The 22957-nt window shown below is 39.9% G+C and overlaps 1 protein-coding gene across 1 annotated transcript in view; it reads right to left on the bottom strand.

The window, feature by feature from the left end:
* Positions 1–22957, bottom strand: part of DOCK8 (dedicator of cytokinesis 8) — a 237257-nt gene that overhangs the window by 157617 nt on the left and 56683 nt on the right. The window contains exons 3-4 of the mRNA XM_058431159.1: positions 15328–15503; positions 12384–12455 (exon numbers count right to left, since the gene is read on the bottom strand). Of these exons, the coding sequence (XP_058287142.1) occupies positions 12384–12455; positions 15328–15503 (248 nt within the window). The remainder of the gene's footprint in view (positions 1–12383; positions 12456–15327; positions 15504–22957) is intronic.

A 22957-nucleotide genomic window follows, 5' to 3' on the forward strand; every position in this document is an offset into this window, starting at 1 on the left:
GTTGGCAGTTAAGATAGGAATAGTAGTGAATCTAAAAATCTCTTTGGGCACTATGGCTGTTTTAATAATATTGATTCTTCCTATCCACGAACACGGAATATTTGTCCATTTGTTTGTGTCACCTCTGATCTCTTTCAGTATGTTTCATAATTCTCATTGCAGAGATCTTTCACCTCCTTGATTAGCTGTATTCCTAGGTATTTTATTCAAAAGAATAAAATAAATGGAATTGCATTCTTGATTTGGCTCTCAACTTAGACATTACTGGTGTGTGGAAATGTTACTGACTTTTGTACACTGATTTTGTATGCTGAAACTTTACTGAAGTTGTTTATCAGTTCTAGGAGCCTTTTAGCAGGGTCTGCAGTGTTTTCTGGGTACAGAATTATATTGCCTGCACTATGACAGAGCTAGTTTGACTTCCCCTCTTCCTATTGGGATGTCTTTTATTTCTTTTTCTTGCCTGATTTCTCTGGCTAGCACTTCCAGTACCATGTTGATATAAGTGGTGGGAGTAGGCATCCTTGTTTTGTTCCAGTTCTCAAGAGGAATGCTTCCAGCTTTTGTCCATTCAGTATGATGTTGGCTGTGGATAGTTGAATAATAGATGGCTCTTATTATTTTGAGGTATGTTCTTTCAATGCCTAATTTGTTGAGGGTTTTTAACATGAAGGGATGTTGAATTTTATTAAAAGCCTTTTCTGTGTCTACTGAGATTATCCTGTGGTTTTTGTTTTTAATTCTGTTTATGTGATGAGTCTCATTTATTGATTTGTGTATGGTGAACCAACCTCACATCCCAGGAATAAAGCCTACTTGATTGTGATGAATTAACTTTTCAGTGTGCTGCTGGATTTGGTTTGCAGTATTTTGTTGAGGATGTTTGTGTTGATGTTCATCAGGGATATTGGCCTGAAGTTTTCTTTTCTGCTGTGTGTCTCCCAGGTTTTGGTATCAGAATGATACTGGCTTTGCAGAATGAGTTAGAGGAGTCCTTCCCCCGTGAATTTTTGAAATAATTTCAGTAGGATTGGTACTAGCTCTTCTTTGTATGTCTGGTATAATTTGGCTGTGAATCCATCTGATTAAGGGCTTTTGGGGCTGGGTTTTGTATTACTGATTCAATTTCAGAACTCATTATTGGTCTGTTCAAGATTTCAATTTCTTACTGCTTCAATTTTAGGGGGCTTGTGTGTTTCCAGGAATCTATCCATTTCTTCTACGTTTTCTAGTTTGTGTGCATAGAGGTATTTATAACAGTGTCTGAGGACTTTTTATATTTCTGAGGCATCAGTTGTACTGTCATTTTTGTCATTTCTGATTGTGCTTATTTGGATCGATCTTCTCTCTTGTTTTCTTTATTAATCTAGTTAGTGGTCTATCAACCCTGTTTATTTTTTTGAATAACAAACTTTTGGTTTCATAGATCTTTTGTACGGATTTTCACGTCTTAATTTTTTTCAGCTACGATTTTGGTTATTTCTTTTCTTCTGCTGGCTTTGGGGTTGATTTGCTATTGTTTTTCTAGTTCCTCCAGGTCACACACCATTTTGTTTGATTTCCTGAACTACAGAAAAACCACCAAGCTAGTAAAGGGACATGAGGTGATATTGGAAGGTATTAGGCAGATCAAATGCCAGATAGATAAAGTAAGAAATGTAAGAGAGCTACTAGCAATTATACAAATACAAAGTTTATAACTCTGGCACAGAGAGCAGGTATTTGACCAATTTTAGTTGACTGAATTAATTAAAGAATAAGATGTCCCGGTGATGTCTGTAGGAAGAACAGGACACTCTCCCTGGATTTTATTGTGTTCTGAAGACAAACAATTTGTTTTGAGCCAAAAAAAAGAAAAAAAAAAACCAAGAATTAGCCTAGAAAAGAGGTAAGACTAGCTTGGTGACTAATTCAAGTCAAGGTTTACCATAACGGGCCATCTTTTTTCTTTTTTTTTTTTTCTTGAGACGGAATCTCACTCTGTCGCCCAGGCTGGAGTGCAGTGGCACAATCTCCGCTCACTGCAAGCTCTGCCTCCCGGGTTCACGCCATTCTCGTGCCTCAGCCTCCTGAGTAGCTGGGACTACGGGCGCCCGCCACCACACCCAGGTAATTTTTTTGTATTTTTAGTAGAGACGGGGTTTAACTATGTTAGCCAGGATGGTCTTGATCTCCTGACCTTGTGATCTGCCCGCCTCGGCCTCCCAAAGTGCTGGGATTACAGATGTGAGCCACCGTGCCCGGCCATAATGGGCTATCTTTAGCGTCCCCTGGCCAATTGAATTTCTCTGACCCAAACCTATATTGCTAGGGCTGGGTGAAAAGCATGCTAAATTCGGGAAATGAAAAAAAAAAAATAAACAAGGTGAACTCTGAATAAGGAAATAAGACTAAACATTCAAAAAGGATTTCAAGAAAAATATACAGGCTGGGTGCAGTGGCTCACACCTGTAATCCCAGCACTCGGGGAGGCCAAGGCGGGAGGACTACTTGAGCCCAAGAGTTTGAGACCAGCCTGGGTGACATGGTGAAACCACATCTCTACAAAAAACACAAAAGATTAGCCGAGTATAGTACCACCTGCCTGTAGTCTCAGCTACTTGGGAGGATGAGATGGGAGGATTGCTGGATTGTCCATTAACAGAGTTATTTGAGAGAAATTCTCAGACGGATTTCATAAACCTGCTAGCTTCTTAACAGTCACTCTCACAAATATAAATGTAGGCAACAACATATCTGTGTGTGCTGACTGGGTAAACTTTCCTAGTGCATAAAGTGACTGTTTTGGACTCTCCCCTAAGGGCTCAAAGACAAAAAAAATCTGTGTGATCTAACATCCTGGCTGGGGGTCAGGGGACAAAAACCAACCCAAGTAGTGACAAATATATGCAAATATTAAGTTATCCCCTAAAATTATGCTACCGGAAATAACAATATACTAAACCAGTGATGTTTCTTGAAAAATCCAATTTTAGGGGGAAAAAATTACCAAAGAATTTATCTAACATTAATTTATTCTAACATTGAAACAAACAGTTAATTAAAATTCAAATTTCCCACATTAGTATTTGCCCTTTGCCTTTTTTTTTTTTAAGGACCTGTGCATTTTAAAGGATATTGATGTCAAAGGTTTAGTATGACATGACACGAAGGTTTACAAGGAGACCTTTTTGGGCCACAGAAATAAAAATCAGGAAGCAGGTAACTAAAGACCTTTTGTGTGTGAGGCTTAGCAACCAGAACTGTATCAGCTCTAGCATTACCTTTTGTCTTATAATAAAATGCAGCTATTTCCAACAGTGTTTACTTACAAGGGACCAGCCCTCTCTCTCTGACACACACACACACACACACACACACACACACACACACACTGACAGATGTGTGCCTGTTTCTATTATCCGCAAGTTATTTCTCTCTGTGCCTCTGTTTCTTCATAGGGTAAAGCATGAACATGAGCATGTACATGAGGTGAATTCTAAGATATTTTTGCCAGCTTTAATATTTTATGAGAAAAAGTTCATGCACTGTATCTGAAAAAATCAAAATCAATTTCTTTTTCTGTTTGTTTCTGTTTTTGGAGACAGAGTCTGGCTCCTTCACCCACGCTGGAGTACAGTGGCACGATCTTGGCTCACTGCAACCTCCGCCTCCCGAGTTCAAGCAATTGTCCTGTCTCAGCCTCTCAAGTAGCTGGGATCACAGGCATGCGCCACCGTACCCAGCTAATTTTTGTATTTTTAGTAGAAATGGGGTTTTGCCATGTTGGCCAGGCTGGTCTCGAACTCCTGACCTCAGGTGATCCACCCACCTCTGCCTCCCAAAGTGCCGCGATCACAGGCATAAGCTACCCCAACCGGCCCTGAAATCAAATTTTCTCCTCAAAAGATACTTAACTTTTGGGACCATCAAATTTATTTGGCTATTGTTCTTTGGCTATTGTACACAAATGATGCTTGCTTTCTTTACTGTCTTCCATTTCGTTAGAGTGTTTGCCGGAGTTTCTCACATGGACCCCACAGTCAATGACAAATGGGCATTAACAAATTAGTTACACAACAGTGTTAAAAGTTCAGTTCACAATATGTACACTTTAAGCCTTCAGGGTTTTTGCTATGGAAAGCATTAAGACTAGCATCTTCTATGACTGTGTGTTTGAAACCAGAGCAAACTTTCCCTCTTTTCCTCATACTAGGTTTAACATCTACTTCCCCATTTAAAAATCTCAGGAAGTCTCAAAGCTCCGTGACGGCAGCAAGGGTGAACCTGGCTGGGGAGGAGAGGACAAGGGTTGGCAAGCATGTAAAGATGACTCATTCCAGAAGTGCTGGAAGCAGAAGGAACCATTATTGGGTAGGCAGTGAGACTGCTGGCTCACTGCCACTGGCTACAAGAGAGTCCCAGCCTCATTACCCCACCCTGGCAATGCAGTCAAATAAAGCCAAGTTCCTGTTGCACCTACATGCAGACAGGAGAAAAATGGGGAAGTAGGCCAATGGCAAGAAAAAATGATTCTCATGAAATGAACTCGACCTATTGCTTCCCAGGAGATCTGCATTCCTTTTCTTAAAACACTATTCTAACACATTTGAGACAATCCAAAGACCAAGCACATTTTGAGAGCATTCTCCTTAAAGACAGTGTGGTGGAGCAGGCAGAATCCAGGCTCTAGAGTCAGGAGGAACTGGGTGCAGGTGCTGGCTCCTTAATGTACTAAGAGACCTTGGGCAAGTGCCTTAGTCTCTCTGAGTCACAGTTTCCTCAAGTATGAAATAGGGGGAAATGTTGCTCATTTTGAGGACCTATTGTGAAGATTAGAAAATAATGTGTTCCTCATCTTCTTTTTCCTCTTCCCTACCCTCTCTTTCCTTTCACATCCTCTTCCTCCTTTCCCTTCTCTCCCTTCCTGTACAATTTGGTGCTAAAATCATAAGGTGCATCAGAACAAGGCAGCCCTCCATGCCTTGGGGTAGGGAGTAGCCGAGGAGGTCCAGAATAGGAAGTTGAATCCCAAACATGGTGAGGATGCATCCATTTAAGACGGACGGCCTGGCATGGAAAATCAGAACCCAAATGGTGTGAGGAGGGCATCCAAGCTGCACCAGGCTGGTGTGTGTGAACAGAGCCTGGAGAGACTTAGTGGGGAGGGAGTCTATGTACCACAGGTCAAGAGTGGCTCTGTGACATCCACAGCTGGATTTTGCTCTTTGTTACCACATAGGCTGATGAGCCGGGCGTGCTTTTCATACTTTTAGAAAGCAAACAGCTAAGCACCTTGACAGCTAGCACGACAAATGCAGGTCATAATAAGCAATTATTGATCAGGGAGACATTTTTATGGTGTTTTGGGAGTAACTGAATTATACGCACTGATGTGTTTGAATTTTAATGGTTTACCAGTTCACTGGGAGTAAAATATGTAGTAATAAAACAGATGATACCCCATTCCTTGATATCTCAGCTCTCCTTGAGCTCGACCTTCCTTCAGAATTACCTTAATCACCCCAGATGAAAAACAAAGTCTAAAGACTTTTATGATGCTGCCCATAACACTCATGAAATGTTTCACTGTCTCTGCGGCAAGAATAAATATAGTATGTAAACAAGTTTAATTACTTAAGAGTTCAGCTCTCCACCAAGCATCAAAAACATTCTGAAGTTTATCCCTCTTTGGTTCATTTAGAGAACACGACAGAAGAAATAAAGCTTAAAATCGTTAATATCACCCAAAGGATGTCATCAAATATTGATCTACATAACGTTATCAAAATATGCAGATAAAAGGTGGGACAAACAAGCAAACATGACACCATGCTAATCAGTAAACCAGTAATCATTTTCAAAAGTCATGGGGAGAAAAGTACTATTGTTTTTAGAACAAGGACACCAAATTTGGTGCTGTAGACATGAATGATAGAATGGAAATCGTTTAATAAATCTTCCAGTCTAAGTAACACAAACATTTCAAGTAAGAAAATACATTTCCTCCAATGTACTGGAGATCATGTATTTTACATTTTTGTGTAACTTAATCTTTCTCTGTTAGGTTTAAAAAGAAATCTAAAACTTTCCTCTATCCTTCATGGGCAGCATTATGTGTATGATTTAAATGTCTCAATTATAGAACTTGAGCGGCAAATGCCCTATAGAATGATGAGGGTGGGAGGGAACGCAAGTGGTCATCACTCCACTCCTCTGCCCCCTAAGTGGGATTCAAAACCATTACCACAGCTGGCAAGGACATAAAAGCCTATCTCTAGATATTATAGAGAAATGTAATATCAGCAAGGAGATAATTGAGGAATAAAGGAGCTAACTAAATCAGTGTTTGACTGCATGGTTCTGGATAACAAAGGCATGTCCTTAGAAGGCAAAGCGGCTTCATTAAGTATGGTCCTCCAGAGGAAGGCAGGTCACCCCCTCCATGGTACATTCAATATATGGGAGAGAATTTTGTGTTCATTCCTTTGACATGCTAATATAAGTATGTTTTCTGATATGTACTACTTAATAAATATAATAGCTAATATTTATTGAATTATTATTATATATGCTACCAAAGTATTTCACTTGGAGGGAATATTTGGGATAAATGGAATTGATTTCTTCTAATTTAATGGTCCAAGGCAGATTTTACATCACGGGCACTATAGTCCCAGCACCCCGCAAAGGACACTCCCATGTCCTTTTGTAGTCAGCCCCCTTCCCCACTCCCAGACCCTGGTAACCATGGACCTGTTTTCCATCCCTGTAGCTTTATCTTTTCCAGAATGTCAGATACATGGAATCATGCAGTTATCTTTTTTGTCTGGGTTCTTCTTCTCCTTCTTTTTTTTTTTTAAAGACAGAATCTCACTTTGTTGCCAAGGCTGGAGTACAATGGCATGATCTCAGCTCACTGCAACCTTCGCATCCCGGGTTCAAGAGATTCTCCTGCCTCAGCCTCCCGAGTAACTGGGACTACAGGCACGTGCCACCACACCCGGCTAATTTTTGTAGTTTTAGTAGAGACGGGGTTTCACCATGTTGGTCAGGCTGGTCTGGAACTCCTGACCTCAAGTGATCCACCTGCCTCAGCCTTCCAAAGTGCTGGGATTACAGGTGTGAGCCACCATGCCCAGCCTTTGTCTGGCTTCTTTCACTTAGCATACTGTATCTGAGATTCATCCAGGTTGTTATATATATCAATTGTTCCACTTCACTGCTGAGTAGTATTCCATTGTATGGATTTACCAGAGTTTGTTTATCTACTACCCAACTGAGTACAATCTGGGTTTTGTTCCAGTTTTTGGCAATTACAAATAAAACTGCTATACAGGTTTGGCAATTACAAATAAAACTGCTAAACTGCTATATTTGCATATAGGTTTTACGTAAATACTCAAGAGTGGGACTTACGGTTGTATGGTTAAGTGCATATTTAACTGGGATTTTAGAACACATAGGGAAAGGAAACTTGGTGACAGGACACTGTATTCAGAAAGTAGGTGTAATAGCTTCCAGATTAAAATAATAACTAAAAGAAGACTGGTGGAATTTAAATTTTATTTTAATACATAATATCCAGCACTGGCAAGAATATGGGAACATGCCAGTTTCATGCCCAGTTGGTAATGGAATGAAATAGCACGACTTTTCTGGAGAAGAATTTGGCAGTACCTATCAGAGCATACCATGTACACTGGCTTCATTTCTACCCTCACAAATATTCACACACATGTGTAGGGGCAAATGTGCAGATATGTTTGTTTCAGTATTATTTTCAATTATGAAAAATGGAGACAACCGAAATGGTCATTTAGTTTCAATAACTTATGACACATTCCTTCACCCTTTGAATACTAGGCAGCATTTCAGTAGAATGGGATATAGCTCTGACATGCACAGTTATTTTAAAGAAATGTTTGTAATATATAAATACACACATTAATACATATATCTTCATGTGAAAAACATAAATAGACAAATATCTTTTTGTGAGGGTATGAAAACATCTCGAAGCTACACAGCTGGGCTTTATGCCGTGAAGGGTGAGTTAAGGAAAGGGTAGGACGCTGGTAAGTAGTGAGGCATGAGATTTGCCTTTTCCTTAATGCACCTCCATATTACCTGATTTCTTTCAAAACAATCATACATTATTTGGCGCATAACCAATTAAAGGAGAGCTAAATAATCAATCATTAACCAACAAATGGCCAGCAACCCCTATTGCATCCTCCTCCAACTTTCTAGTAAATCACTTACGAAGACACAGAAAAACTGGAAACGCATCCAAATGAAGAGATACCTTAATGCCTGAATCTGGACAGAACCTCTGTGGATCAGATGGAGCTGGAAAGAGAAGGATGTACCAAACTTTGTCTCCCCAAAGGGGAACTCACTGAATAAAGATAAGAAGGTGTTGTACACCTTCCTGCCCACGAGTCCCTGGTCAGTGTCTATACAGAAATCTCAATTCTCCTTCTTCATAATAGTGGCTTATCTATGAAGCCATCACAGCTTCCACCTGGTTTCATTTATATGAATTACCACCTTCTCCTGGTCCTTCTCCTTCCACCATCATTCTAAAACAATACAGATACAACTCACAGACAGCAAGTTAAAAATGTACTATGTGAGGTTGGGAGATGAAGGGCATCTGGCAATAGTGTACTGGATTCTCCCTACAGATAAAATACGACAGATGCACATAGAGACAGAATGAGCCCTGGGAGGAGTGTGTGCTAGGAATTATAGTTTTCATGGGCAGAGTGTTAGATTCAGAATGCAAGAGAATGAGGCAGAGGGATAGAAAGAGATGCAACTTTTCTACAAGAAAGCTTGCCAGAAACTGACAATGAGTTCTGAAGTTGTACACTTCTCCCTGTCCACTAGGTGACCTTTGAGAAGGGAACTGCTCCATTACACAGGGGTGCAGAGAACTGGGCCAATGGTAATCCCATCCCTAGAATGTTGCCAAACATAAAGTTAAAACAGATATTCCTTTCTTTTTTAGGGGAACAAGATGCAAAAACTTGCATAGAATAAATATATGGATAACCATTGCTTCTATAGAAAAGATAAAAACAAATGGAGACACATAAGGGAACAGAAGCAACAGCCAAGTGGCTAATGGTCTGGATTAATGCTTTAATCCCATACTCTTAGAAAATAGTAAGTTTGTGAATCAAATTTTAAGCATGATGCCAAAATTAAATATAAGGAAAAATATTAATATAGATTTAATGACATAAATAATTCTGAATGTTGAAAATTAAAAACAACTTTAAAAGACAAAAGGCATACTGGGGAAGACATTTTTAATACATGATAGACAAGGGTTAATATCTTTAACAAATAAAGTGCTTATAAAAATAAATCAGACTAGACAAATACATTAATAGGGATGCACAAACTTCATGAATAAGCAGAGCACCAGGAAAAATAAAAAAATGGCCAAGAAATATATAGAAGAAAGATGCCTAATCTAATAATAAAAGAAAATGAAAATAAAAGACAATCTTTTAACAAATAAAATTGGAAATGTCGATAAATTATAACATCTAATATTCTTGAGGATTCATGCATATAGTGTCAATAATCTTTTTTTTTTTTGAGATGGAGTTTCACTCTTGTTGCCCAGGCTGGAGTGCAATGGCGCGATCTTGGCTCACCAAAACCTCTGCCTCCCAATTTAGCTATATTTAGAGGATCAAGTGATTCTCCTGCCTCAGCCTCCCAAGTAGCTGGGATTACAGACATGCACCACCATGCCCAGCTAATTTTGTATTTTTAGTAGAGATGGGGCTTTTCCATGTTGGTCAGGCTGATCTCGAACTCCTGACCTCAGGTGATCCACCCATCTCGGCCTTCCAAAGTGCTGGGATTACAGGCGTGAGCCATCACGCCCGGCCTTTTTTTTTTGAGATAGGGTCTTTCTCTGTTGCCTGGGCTGGGGTGCAGTGGCGCAGTCATCGCCCACTACAGCCTTGACCTCCTGGACTCAAGTGATCCTCCTGTCTCAGCCTCCTGAATAGCTAGGACTACAGGTGCACGTCATCACACCCAGTTAATTTTTTTTTTTTTTTTTGTAGAGACAGGGTCTCTATATATTGCCCAGGCTGGTCTTGAACTCCTGGGTTCAAGTGATCCGCTTACCTCAACCTCCCAAAGTGCTGAGTGAGATTATAAATGTGAGCCACTGCGCCCAGCATAATGCTTGATTTAGTATTCCAAATCTTTAAATTTCTGCATATCCTTTGACATAGAAATTCCTCTTGTAGGAATTTATTCCAAAGAAAAAATCATAAATATGTACAAATTTTTAGTGAGAAGGATGTTTTTGCATTTTAAGTACACCACTGAAAAGTAAGGAATCGCCTAAATACTAAAATTGGTTAAATAAATTTTGGTATAAATATATTATGCAATCATTAATCATTGTATTGAGGAAGTATATTTAATAGCAAAGGGAGAGAATCACTCTTTACTGCAAAAACCAAAAATGTATGTTACAAAAATGATATTATAATCTTATTTAGTTTTCATACAAACATATACTAAAAAAACCCAACACTATTCAAAGGATAGACATCAAATGTTCATGATGATTATCTGTCTAGAATGAAACTGAGTGATTTTTGTTTCATAATTATTTCTAAAATTTCTACAAGTATTCCAAAAAGAGTCATTTTTTTCTTTTACATTTGTGCAAGATCAAGAAAAATCACTACTCCAAGAAGCTTGCATTGCCATGAGAAACGAAAAAGTGGACAAGCCCGAAATAGAAAGTAAATCTGAAAACCAAATGTATCAAAACGGACCTATTTGTTGTTCCTTCTCAGATTTTTTTAGATCTTTAATGTCCAGAAAGTACCTCTAAGGATAGCATTTAAAAACTTGGGAACAACTTGTTCTGAAATCTTTTATTTATTATCAGCAAACCATAGTTTTATTTGACTCCCCAGCAAACTTTGTTTTCCATTCATATTAGAACAGATGATGGATTAGCATCTTTCTCTTAATAACTTTTAATAATGAATGCTTTCTCTTTTTCTGCTGCTGAAAATGTGTGCATATTGACATTGCTCCAGAAAACCTCAGCACAAACTCAGTGGCACCCTTCCAGGAGCTAGATAAAACCCAATCCTCAAAGTCTTTCATCATTTACCCCACAGAATAGTAATTCTTACTGAGGTATAGGAGGAGTGAGGCTATCAGAATTTTAAACTACTAACGTCTTGTCAAAGGTTCTGTGATGTGTCTCTAGTGGGGTGTGCCCTAATCTGTAGACAGTCCACATCTCACTCCCCACATGTACACCCATGCAGGTTGAGAATTTCAATGTGCATAGATGTTTCTCATGAGAGAATGCTGTCCAGGTCCATGGCATGGAGAGAAAAAGCTCAGAACAATGTCACAGAAGGTTTGATTAATCCAGGAAAGAAAGATCCCTTACTGGAAGGCCAGCAAGTAATTTATTTCTTGGTCATAGACTCGAATGCCACCTCTGAATCTGAGGCCAGGTTTCAATTCACTTAATTTTTTTCCCCCTAGGAATTCATCAGAATTAGAAGACAACAAAAAGGCTGTATTCCAGGTGCCCAAACTTTTGGCTTCCCTGGGCCATACTGGAAGAAGAATTATCTTAGGCCAAATATAAAATACACTAACACTAAAAATAGCTACTGAGCTTAAAAAAAATTGCAAAAAAAATCTCATAATGTTTTAAGAAAGTTTATGAATTTGTGTTGGGCCACATTCAAAGCCATCCTAGGCTCCATGCTGCCCACCGGCTAGGGGTTGGGCAAGCTTTCAGTCTATTCTTTATGTGTAAAATAGAACTTCCTTTCTCAGTAAGTGAATGGATAAATAAACAATGGTACAGCCATGCAATGAAAGATTATTCAGCAATAAAAAAATGAGCTATCAAGCCTCAAAAAGACATTGAAGAACAAGGTGGAATTATGGAAACAGTAAAAAAGGAAAGTGGTTGCCAGGGGGGAAGGATGAACAGGTGGAACACAGAGGATTTTTAGGGCAGTGAAACGATTCTGTATGATACTGTAAAGGCAGATACATGTCATTACACATTTGTCAAAAGCCATAGAATATACAACACAAAAAGCAAACATTAATGTAAACTATGGACTTTAGTTAATAACAACATAACCATATTGGCTCAGCTTTACGGTAACAAATGTACCACACTAAAGTGAGATGTTCATAATAGGGAGAACTGTGTGTGTGACACGGAGTGGGGATAAGGAAGGAGTACATGAGAACTCTATTTTCCATACAATTTTTCTGTAAACCTAGAATTGTTCAAAGTATTAAGAAATATTTAAAAACTAACAATATAAAATTAATATTTGTATACAAAAAGCGAAAAAAAAGTAACTTACTTCCGGTTCACGATTAGCCACTCCCGGATGTAGGTCTGAACACAGTCCCTGACATGCGGGTCCAGTTCAACCCTAATGAGGCAGAAAATGAAATAAACACATGTTATTACTGGGTAAAACAACAAAACAATCCCTTATCATGAGCAAGGAACATGATATGAATTTAAATCCTTATCAGTGAGAATGCTTAGGATGTCCTTGCCCAATCATTCCAAATGCCTGAAGTATTCCTGGGGCAAGAAACATTTTTACTTTGATCAGACAAACACGTTGGCATTTTTTGCTTTGTGGGTTTTCTTTATTATACAGAATCATGTTAAATTATAACTATCCCCAAAGGCATTCTGACACAAGACAGGTAGAACTAGCTGTAATCGAATACAAAACAAGGAACGTAAGTATAAACACCTATCTCTGACAGGGTAATTTGGACATATTTCTTATGCATGTGTAACCTTGTTACGACACGCATGCTCTCCTTTTTGAAAGCCAGGAAAAAGAACAGTTGTCTTATGCTTTGACGAAATTGCAAACACTGGCTTTTGTTGGTGATCATTAATTCAGTTGGTTCCTGTCCTGTCTGCTTAAGGAATGCACCATGAGCAATACTCTTCAAGTGCTTCAGAGTCTTGAAATCAGAAATAACAATTGTAGCAAAGCTTTTTGCTATTGTTGCAAATGCATTAGTACCAGAAATAAACAGGCTTAAATGCTACAAGCCTTAATTTTCTCACCTGTAATAAGGAGGTAAGAACGGAGACACGCTGTTAGTATTCGATGAAATATTGTAAGGGTTACACATGTAGTCTCCGGGCCCTAAGTGCCCAAATCCCAGCTTCATCCCTTATACCTATGTGACCATGAGCCAGTCACTCAACCCTTCTGTGCCTCAGTTTCCTCTCCTTAAAGCCGTTATAGTAGTAAGAGTGCCCCTTTTAGTAGACAGCTTTGATGAAGATTAAATCAGTTAGTGTGCAAAGTGCTTAGAATACTGCCTGGCACACAATAAGATGCATATATGATATTAATAGTTTACATTAGGTAGCATTTACTGTGCATTATGCACTGAGGCAATCACTTTATATGTATTAATTCAGTTAATTCTCGATCAGCACCATAGGGTAGGCATTACTATTATTCTCACTTTGCAGAAAAATGAGATGGTAAGGATCTTGTTCCAAGTCACACAGCAAGTGGTGGAGCAGGGACCTGAATCCAGGCAGCTCACCTGTAGCGTTCATGCTTTTCACTACCATGCCATCACAGCTCAACATAAAGTCCTGGGCTAGGCACAGGGTGTTCAACAGGAGTCAGCTATTGTTTACTCTGGTGTGATGATGATACCTTCCCCTGCCTTAATTATACGGAAGACTTTTTGGCAACAACTGAAATAGTAGAGGTTGTCTTAAAGTCATCAGACAGGTATGTTCCCTATAAATTCTTTTGACAAGGCAATAGTATACTAAAAAACTGATGCTAAGTAAAGAAATTATCTTCCTTATCAAATTCCAAAGAAAAAAACCGAAAACAAAAACTCCTCCTTCCTCTAAATTCATTGTACTGTTTTTTGTTTTTGTTTTGTAAGAAACAGTGTCTCACTATTTTACCCAGGCTGAACTCAAATTCCTGGGCTCAAGTGATCCTCTTGCCTCAGCCTCCCGAGTAGCTGGGACCACAGGAACAAGCTGGGGTGACTGGCTACTGTAAGCATTTTAAACAGCTTTTTCCAAGATTCTGACCATATTTGGAAATATCCATAAATTTTACATAAAGGAATAAATGATTCTTCATTAAAGATGAAAATAGTAAGTGTTAACTTATATTAAAGTCATACCTGAATAAATGGACTGAAAATGGGGGAGTATGTATCCCCAAAATGACAATGATTTTGTTTCCTAGGAAGTGTGTATTTTTAAAACATCAGAGCTATACATACGGTCAGTTCTCCTATGTGAGTGAGAATTGTCTGAACAAGAGAGCAACGGTTCACAATGATACCACCCCATTATCATCTAACCTCCTTAAACTGTGATGAAATAAAATCCAAAATAGAACTAGAATATCTCAGAGTAAAGAGGGCAGGGGCTGTGTGTCAGGATCTTCTTTACCTTCTGGCGAAGATGAGAAGCTGGAATCTGTCCAGGAGGATATGAATCTTAATTTGGCTTTTAAAATAAATGTAAATAAAAGTTTATCCTAAACCTCCAAAGAGACATTTTTTTTTTTTACATTTTGGAAGCAACAGGAGTTTCATTTAGCTACAATTCCACAGTTAGTTTGATACCAAAAGCTAATGCCCATGCCTATAAACATATAGAATATCCAACTATAGAAACTCAAGCCCTAATTAGCTAGTCACATGTTTATTCTACAGAGCTCTCCCCACTGTTTTAGCACTGCATGACACTCTCTTCAAAGGAGAGACTTTGACTTATTCATCTTTTTATCTCAGTACCCTGAACACAGTAGATGCTCAATAAATGTGGGTTTACCTAACGTTCCTAACTTGATCCAGTCTCATAACTGTAAGCAATCAAAATGCTTCTGGATGGCAGCATTTCAGTAATTATTATTAAAAATCTTGACATTTTTACAAATGGAGAAACCGAGGATTTGGGAGGTCATGTGACAGCCAAGGTCACTGAGCTGGCAGCCAGGTGGTCTGGCTCCGGAGCCTGCACTTTTAACCTCCTCTTGAGCATTTCATTTGGTCCCCCTGCATCCCTTGCACTGGCTTAGTCTCCACACCAAAAGCTCTGGCCAAACTAATTATTTAAAAACTATCCATACTTAGGTGATGATATCATATGGCTGTCCCACACATTTGAATGGACTGAGCAATTTTATTTTATTTTTAAGTTCAGATCGAGGGCATCTCCCCCATCCGCTTATTGAAAACAATCATGACAATCCCAATCACGTCTACATTTTAGAAACTATTTACCCTTCCTCCGGCAAAGCGGGCTGCAAAGTCCTACATTCCTTTGGCGTGAACACCACGTCCAAGTCGTCATCAGTGAAGTCCCCGAGCTCCTGGGCAAGCTGCACATCCAGGCTATTCAGGTGTGTCATCAGAAGTCCTTCAAAGTCCACTGGCTCCACAGGGTCATAAAACTGAGGCTGGAGAGGCAGGGAAAAGGAAAAGGAGGTTCTCACCCAGTTTTCCGGCAAAAGCACAAAGGCAATAGTAGATGTTTGCCTTGCTTTCCTTTGACTTAGTAAGTACTTCGCTCCTGGCATAAAACAGAGCGACTCTTTGGAGGAGCTGTCAAACACAGAAGTAGTGATATGGAAAAAAATGCAGCACAGAAAGTCAAGTCATAACATGATGAGTAATTAAAATCACACCCCAAGGCGGAATTTTTCTCTCCTTAATTGCAACTTGATGAGGAATCCTGAGGAGATCCAAAATGAGATCACAAAGCTTCGCTGAATTTTTATAATTTCTCCCGCAAAAGCTCTCCGAGGCCATGTTTTGTTTACCCAAATACAGTGAACTAGGGAATGGAGACAGTTTTCCAGAAACCCAGGCAAACTCAACACTCCTTGGCTGAGTATTTAGGCACAGTGTTTCTTTTGGCCTAAGTTATGCTATACATTGATTCTCGAAAGCACTTCATATATAATCATCGCTGACAGTGAACACCGAGTGTTTCAGTGGCTGAAACAATCCAGGGCAGTGATTTCTAAATGTCACTGGGGTGCCTGCTGCTGATCGGGAAGAAATTTCCACTGGACTGCAGCTACACAAGCAAATTCAGGGCAATCTGCCGAGTTTTCACATAGCAAAATGTACTCACTTTGAAATAAGTGTTCTTTGCTCTTCAATTTTACCTTCCGCAGTTGGAAAGAGGGGTAATAAAAGAAATAATAGAAATCGATGGTAATTATAAAAATAGTTCTTACAGTTGATAAAATTAAAAGTTGGCAACCTTTTCAGTCCTCAGTTAAAATCTATTTTCTTTTCTGTGAAATCCAAAGACTGAGGAATGATCACCCTAAGAAAGTAAAAGAATCACTTAGATCCAGTAGGTTTGTGTCATAATAATAGCAGCTCTATGAAGTGTTCATTTATGGCAGAGTCTTTGGAGTCATCAGCCAAGGGGGGCTGGGGGTGGTGGGGAAGTTACTGTTTTTCTCTATCTCTACCCTCCAGTGGACCAACAAAACAAATATCTTGGATGCTTTACTTGCACTGCCTTGATGGGAGACAAGGGCAGATCCAAGGGAAGTACTAACGAAACCGGTTTTTCATCCCTTTGAAACCATATACCAGTAAGGGCTTCAAGATGGAGAGGAGAGACAAAGCGCTGTTGAAGAGGCAAGAGGAAATAAGATCAGAGAATGGAGACGTGGCATGCCTCGTCCCCTCCCCACTCTTGCTGTCCCTGATGATAGAGGAGACACGAGTGACGTAAGTTAGGGAGTGAGGATGAAGCTGCAAATTAGGCAAAATATGCCCTACTTCCCGTCTGGGATTTTTTTTTTAACTTTTAGGCTTGGGGGTACACGTGAAGGTTTGTTACATAGCTAAACTCGTGTCATGGGGGTTTGTTGTACAATTATTTTATCACCCAGGTATTAAGCCCAGGACCACAGAGTTATCTTTTCTGCTCCTCTCCCTCTTCCCACCCTTCACCCTCAAGTAGACCACAGTATCTACTGTTCTTTGTGTTGGTAAGTTCTCATCATTTAGCTCCCACTTATAAGTGAGAACATGCAGCATTTGGTTTTCTATTTCTGCGTTAGTTTGCTAAGGATAATAGCCTCCAGCTCCATCCATGTTCCTGCAAAAGACATGATCTCATTATTTTCATGGCTGCATAGTATTCCACGGTGTATATGTACCACATTTTCTGCATCCAATCTGTCATTGATGGGCATTTAGGTTGATTCCATGACTTTGCTCTTGTGAATACTGTTGCAATGAACATTCACGTGCATGCGTCTTTATGGTAGAATGATTTATATTCCTCTGGGTATACACTGAGTAATGAGATTGCTGACTTAACATTTTCCTATGCCATGGCAAAGGAGGGCAGAAGAGAAGGTGACAGGACAACTTCAGTAGCTGTGAGCAAAGCATTCCCTTCATTTCCCAGGGTTTCCAGGTGCTACGAGAAGGGACAGAGTTGGTTCCGTTCGTTCTGACTGGGGACCTGAAGGTCAGCTGAAGACAGGACTATAGTCCTTAGAAGGGTGCCTCTCAAAATGAAACAACAGGAGCCATGAGGGGCTAAAGGAGCCAGAGATCAGCCTGTGCAGGAGCCAGATGAGGACTAAGTTTGCATTAGGACACTGGTGAACTCTGCCAGAGGAAACAACAGACACCAGCTACGCACAAGACAAATGCATCTGCCAATCTGCCACAGACACCTCCATAGGACCAACCCCACCCCACCCAACCACCACATGGAATAGAGAGTTTAGAGTCAGGATTGAACGACTTCTATAGGAAATAATGAAACTGCATTTTTCCCAGCCCCAACCTCATTACTATGAAGTTTATACCCATTCAAGTAAGAATTATTGAGCATTACTATGTGCAAAGAAATTGGACTAGGATTGTCTCATTCAATCCTCACTATAACCCTGTGAGGTATGCATTCTTACTGCAAGTTGCGTTCAACTGGTGTTTCAGAGTTTTGAATCTTTCGTATCATGTCATATTTACATATACATAACGAGACATCTAGGGGATGGAACCCAACTGGAAACATTAAATTCATTTATGTTTCATATACACCTTATACACATAGCCTGAAGGTAATTTTATATAATATTTTTAATAACTTTGTGCCTGAAGAATTCTATTCAGTCATAACAAAGAATGAAATCATGTCTCTTGAAGCAACATGGATGGAACTGGAGGCCATTATCTTAAGTGAAAAAACTCAGAAACACAAAGACAGATATCACATGTTTTCATTTAGGAGTGGGAGCTAAATAGTGTGTACACATGGACACAGAATGCTAGACATGAAAGGCTTGGAGAGGTGTGAAGGTGGGAGGGGGTGAGGGATGCTAGATTACTTAATGAATACAATGGATGCTATTTGGGTGATGGAGACACTAAAAGTCCAGACTTTACCACTATGCAGTATATTCATGTAGCAAAACTGCACTTGTAGCACTTAAACTTATACAAATAAAAAAAGTATTGTGTGTATGAAACAACGTTTTGACTGACCTGTCACGTGACGTCAGGTGTGGAATTTTCCACTTGTTGCGTCACGGAGGTACACAAAAAGTTTCAGATTTTGGAGCATTTTGAATTTTGCATTTTCAGACTAGGGATGCTCGGCCTGTATCCTCATTTTACAGGTGAAGAAAGTAAGGCTAGAGATTTAACAATTTTCCCATGATTACACAGCTAGGGACTGGCCCATCTGGAATTCAAACCGAGGCAGGCTCATGTTCTTAACCGCTATAATTTTGATTGTTTTCTTTTGCAGGCCTTTCAAGAAATCTGTATATTTTGAAATAATCAAAACACCAGGCAACAGTAAGTGTGTTTGGAAGTGAGTCAAAAAATATATTGACCATGACCCACACATTACACTCTGAGCTTCTCATAAGATTGGCTGCTCAGAGGAATAATGGTAAGTAAATAAAAGTGATAATAAATGTAAACTTATTGTGAAGAATATCAATTACTCAAGGAGAGGCAATGGAAATACACATTTCAAAATTATACTGAAGCATAGTTTGAAGCAAGGTGACATGAGCTGTAAAACTAGTGAGTAGAAGCCTCATGGAGATACGACATTTGTGTGCAATCATCAGTGAAAAAAAATTTCACTTCCTGCCAGAGAATAATACTTGTCATGTTGGACAGGCACGGTGGCTCACACCTGTAGTCCTAGCACTTTGGGGGGGCCAACGCAGGAGGATTGCTTGAGCCAGGAGTATGAGACCAGCCTGGGCAAAAAAGCGAGACTGTCTTTACAATTTTTTTTTTTAAAGTTAGATGGGTGTGGTGGTACACCACCTATACTCCTGGCTACTCCAAAGGCAGGGGTGGGAGAAACACTGAGCCCAGGAGTTCGAGGCTGCAGTGAACTATGATCACATCACTGCACTCCAGCCTGGGTGACGAGGAAAACCGTCTCTAGAAACCAAAAAAACAAAACAAAACAAAAAACCAAACTTGTCATGTCCCTGAAATTCAAAGCTACAAATTATGAAAAACCTGGCTAATCACAGCCCCTGTTACCTCCAGGAGAGACTATCCAGGGAGAAGATGATTCCTCACTCAGCAATGATGTGCTCAGCATCTACTGGGTAGGGCATACTGAGCTCCTGAGTTGGCCATTGGGGATACAGAGGATCACAGCCAGTTGTTCTTATGGAGTTGCACTCTAATAAACCATGAGGTGGTGAAATGCGCAACTTTCTCACACATAAATAATGCCATTATTTGGGGGGGAATTTGATAAAGAACATATATCATCATTAAGCACTGTGTGGCAATGTGCCAAGGGCAACATACCCAGTTGATGATAAAGTCATAAACTCTTGAGGTCTGAATCTATTCCAGTACCGAAGAACTGGTAAGCACAAACAGCAGTGATAGCATTATTGAGTATGGTTCTAGCACTACACCCAAGTTGACATTTAATAGTTTGTCTCCCCTACTCTTTCTACACTGAAACTAAAGTGGGAGGAAATTGGTCATTCCAAGTGTGGTGTAAACTAGTCTTGCCCTTGGCAAGTGGGTGGAGACCCTAACTACTGTTAACTAGGCCTCCTAGCAGTTGTTCCTCTTGCAAATTCAAGTAATAACCAGGAACCAAAAAAGATTTCTGTTCTCTAAACTGTCAGGAGTCTTAATCTCAAGAGTAGGCTTTACTATGAGGCAGTCAACACACACACACAAACACACACACACACACGCACACAAACATATATACATACATCTAGTGATTAGCCAAAGAAGAAAACAAATATTGGAGAGCGTTACAGTGGCATTGCATTTCAGCAGGGATGCAGTTTAGAAACAGGGGTCGGGTAGGGAATGAGGAATTTCCTAAGATCAGTTCAAGGCAAGACTTGGGTCCCTGGAAGCTCAAAAGTCAAACATGAAAATTAACTGTTTTGCCTTCTCTGCTGTTGTGCTATATGTGGTCTCCTAGTCAGTGGAGACCAAAGACTAGTTTAAATGAAGAGCAAAGTAATTTCAAGAAGGTCATCTTTATGTCATGATTTTTCAGAGTATGCATATCATTCGTTGTACGTAATAACATAAGAAAAAATAAAAAATTAAAAACCAAAACAACTTTTTCTTTTTTTGAGACAGAGTCTTACTCTGTTGCTGGAGTGCAGTGGCAGGATCTTGGCTCACCGCAACCTCCACCTCCTGGGTTCAAGAAATTCTTGTGCCTCAGCCTCCTGAATAGCTGGGATTACAGGCATGCGCCATGACACCTGGCTAATTATTGTAATTTTAGTGGAGACGGGGTTCCACCACGTTGGCCTGGCTGGTCTCAAACTCCTGGCCTCAAGTGATCCACTCACCTCGGCCTCCCAAAGTATTGGGATTACAGGCGTGAGCCACCGTGCCCAACCCCTTTTGAAAAATAAGACAAAAATATTTAAGACTGCAAATGCAAATGTTCCTAAACCAGGCTTTACCTTTCGTGATGGCTTCATGACGTGTCAACTTGGCTAGGCTGAATTACATTTCCTCGAATTCCTTTCCAGTGTGTTTTCAGACAGGGTGAGCTACAAGAGAGTTCTCCCGCAAGAGCTGGAGTTCAGAAGGGAGACTGCAGCCATTTTTTAGCATACACACACCTTTTTTCAGTTACATAATCAGTCATTTAAGTGCTTCCGTGAAGGGAATATTGCCAATGTAATTAAAGTCCCTAAACAGGTGACTTTAAGTTAATCAAAGGAGAGATTCCCCTGGGTGGGCCTGACTTAGCCAGTTGGAAGCCTTTTCTAAGAAGGTAGAGGCTCTCTGGCAGTTCAGACTCCAGGCTTCAGCTTGTGCCCAAGGGGGCTCGGTCTGTTTGGAATATTTCCTTCCTGACTTATCTGCCCTGTGGACTTTTAAGCTTGCTTAGCCACACACCAGCAGTAGGCAAGCCAATACCTTCATACACATCCATATGGATTTCCTACAGGTTCTGTTTCTCTGATTGAACCTGACTGATAAACCTCCTTTCATTCATTCAACAAATACTACTGGGGTCCTACAGCAATCAGACACTAGGCTAAAGAAACAGTCACTTCCCTCAAGCAATTTTCAATACTTCTCTAGTGAAGGCTTATGCAGTCTTTCTTTTTAGTTATTTTTTTCAGACTTCTGGTCAGTAGACTAGAAACACACAAAAAATAATTAGAAATATCACCAAAGCTTAAATGATCCATAACCAAATATTCATTTTTAAAATTAAGCAAGTTTGAGATTTCCCTTGCCCTGTAACACATGTCAAAGGCTATTTCTCCTGACAAAGGATAGGATTCTATTTGCTCTGAAATTGAAAATTCCTACAACCCCAGAACCATATCTGTTAAAAATTAATCTACGTAGCTCCTAACACAGTGTAGTGTACAGATAGCATGCTGACAGCTGACTCAAACCACAAATCTAAACAATATTTCACAAATAGGATGGTGAAAACAGAGAGCTTAAATGACTTGCCCCCAAATCACATGTGCAGTCACACAGGACCTGGCCGCCTCGTTACAGCACAGGGGAGGCTTCACGCCACTCCTGGTGGGGATGGGGAAGAGGCACGATGTCTCCAGGTGGCGCACCTGTATCCTCGTGCATGTTTATTTACCTTTTGGAGAGTGGTCCTCACACTTACTTGGCTGTTCACAACAGACAAGCCTTGTCAAAGTCACCTAAGACTTCACGATGCCAAATTCAATGGTTTTTGCTCAGTCCTGGTTTACTGGACACAGTGCATTGGATACAGTTGATCACTCTCTCCCTCTTGACATACTTTCTTCCCATGGAAGGCAACCAATTGTCTCAGGGTGTCCCAGTCTCTTAAAATCTCATGTACTGAGAAAATTCTCAGTACCAGGCAAATTGTGACAGTTGGTAACTCTATCTTACACCACTTTTACTAGGTTTTCCTCCTACTATGCAGTGCCGTGGAGTTCAATTCTAAATCTCTTCTCAATCTGCATTCAATCTCAAATGATCTCATTCACTCCCATGGCTTTAAATATATATTTTTAAAACTACAAGTTTTTATCTGCAGCCTCAACTTCTGCCATAAATTCCAGGCTGACTTTTCCAATTACACCTCAACATCACTACCTGGTAATTTAACAGACCTCTCAAACACAATGAGTTCAAAACTAACTCTTAACTTTCCTGGCAATCTGCTCTTCCCATACCTTCCATACCTCCACACCTCTGCAAGTGGCAATTCCAGTCCACCAATTGCCCAGGTGGAAAACATTAAAGTCAATCTTGCTTCTTCTCTTTCTCTTACACTCTACCTATCATCCATCAGAAAATCCTGTCCACTTTGCTTCTGAAATATATCCAGAATCGAAATACTTCTCACCTTCTCTTCTGCCACCACCCTAGTCCAAAGCACCGCCATTGC

Source organism: Hylobates moloch, unplaced genomic scaffold (genome assembly GCF_009828535.3).
Source record: "Hylobates moloch isolate HMO894 unplaced genomic scaffold, HMol_V3 SCAFFOLD_19, whole genome shotgun sequence".
Lineage (NCBI taxonomy): Eukaryota > Metazoa > Chordata > Mammalia > Primates > Hylobatidae > Hylobates > Hylobates moloch.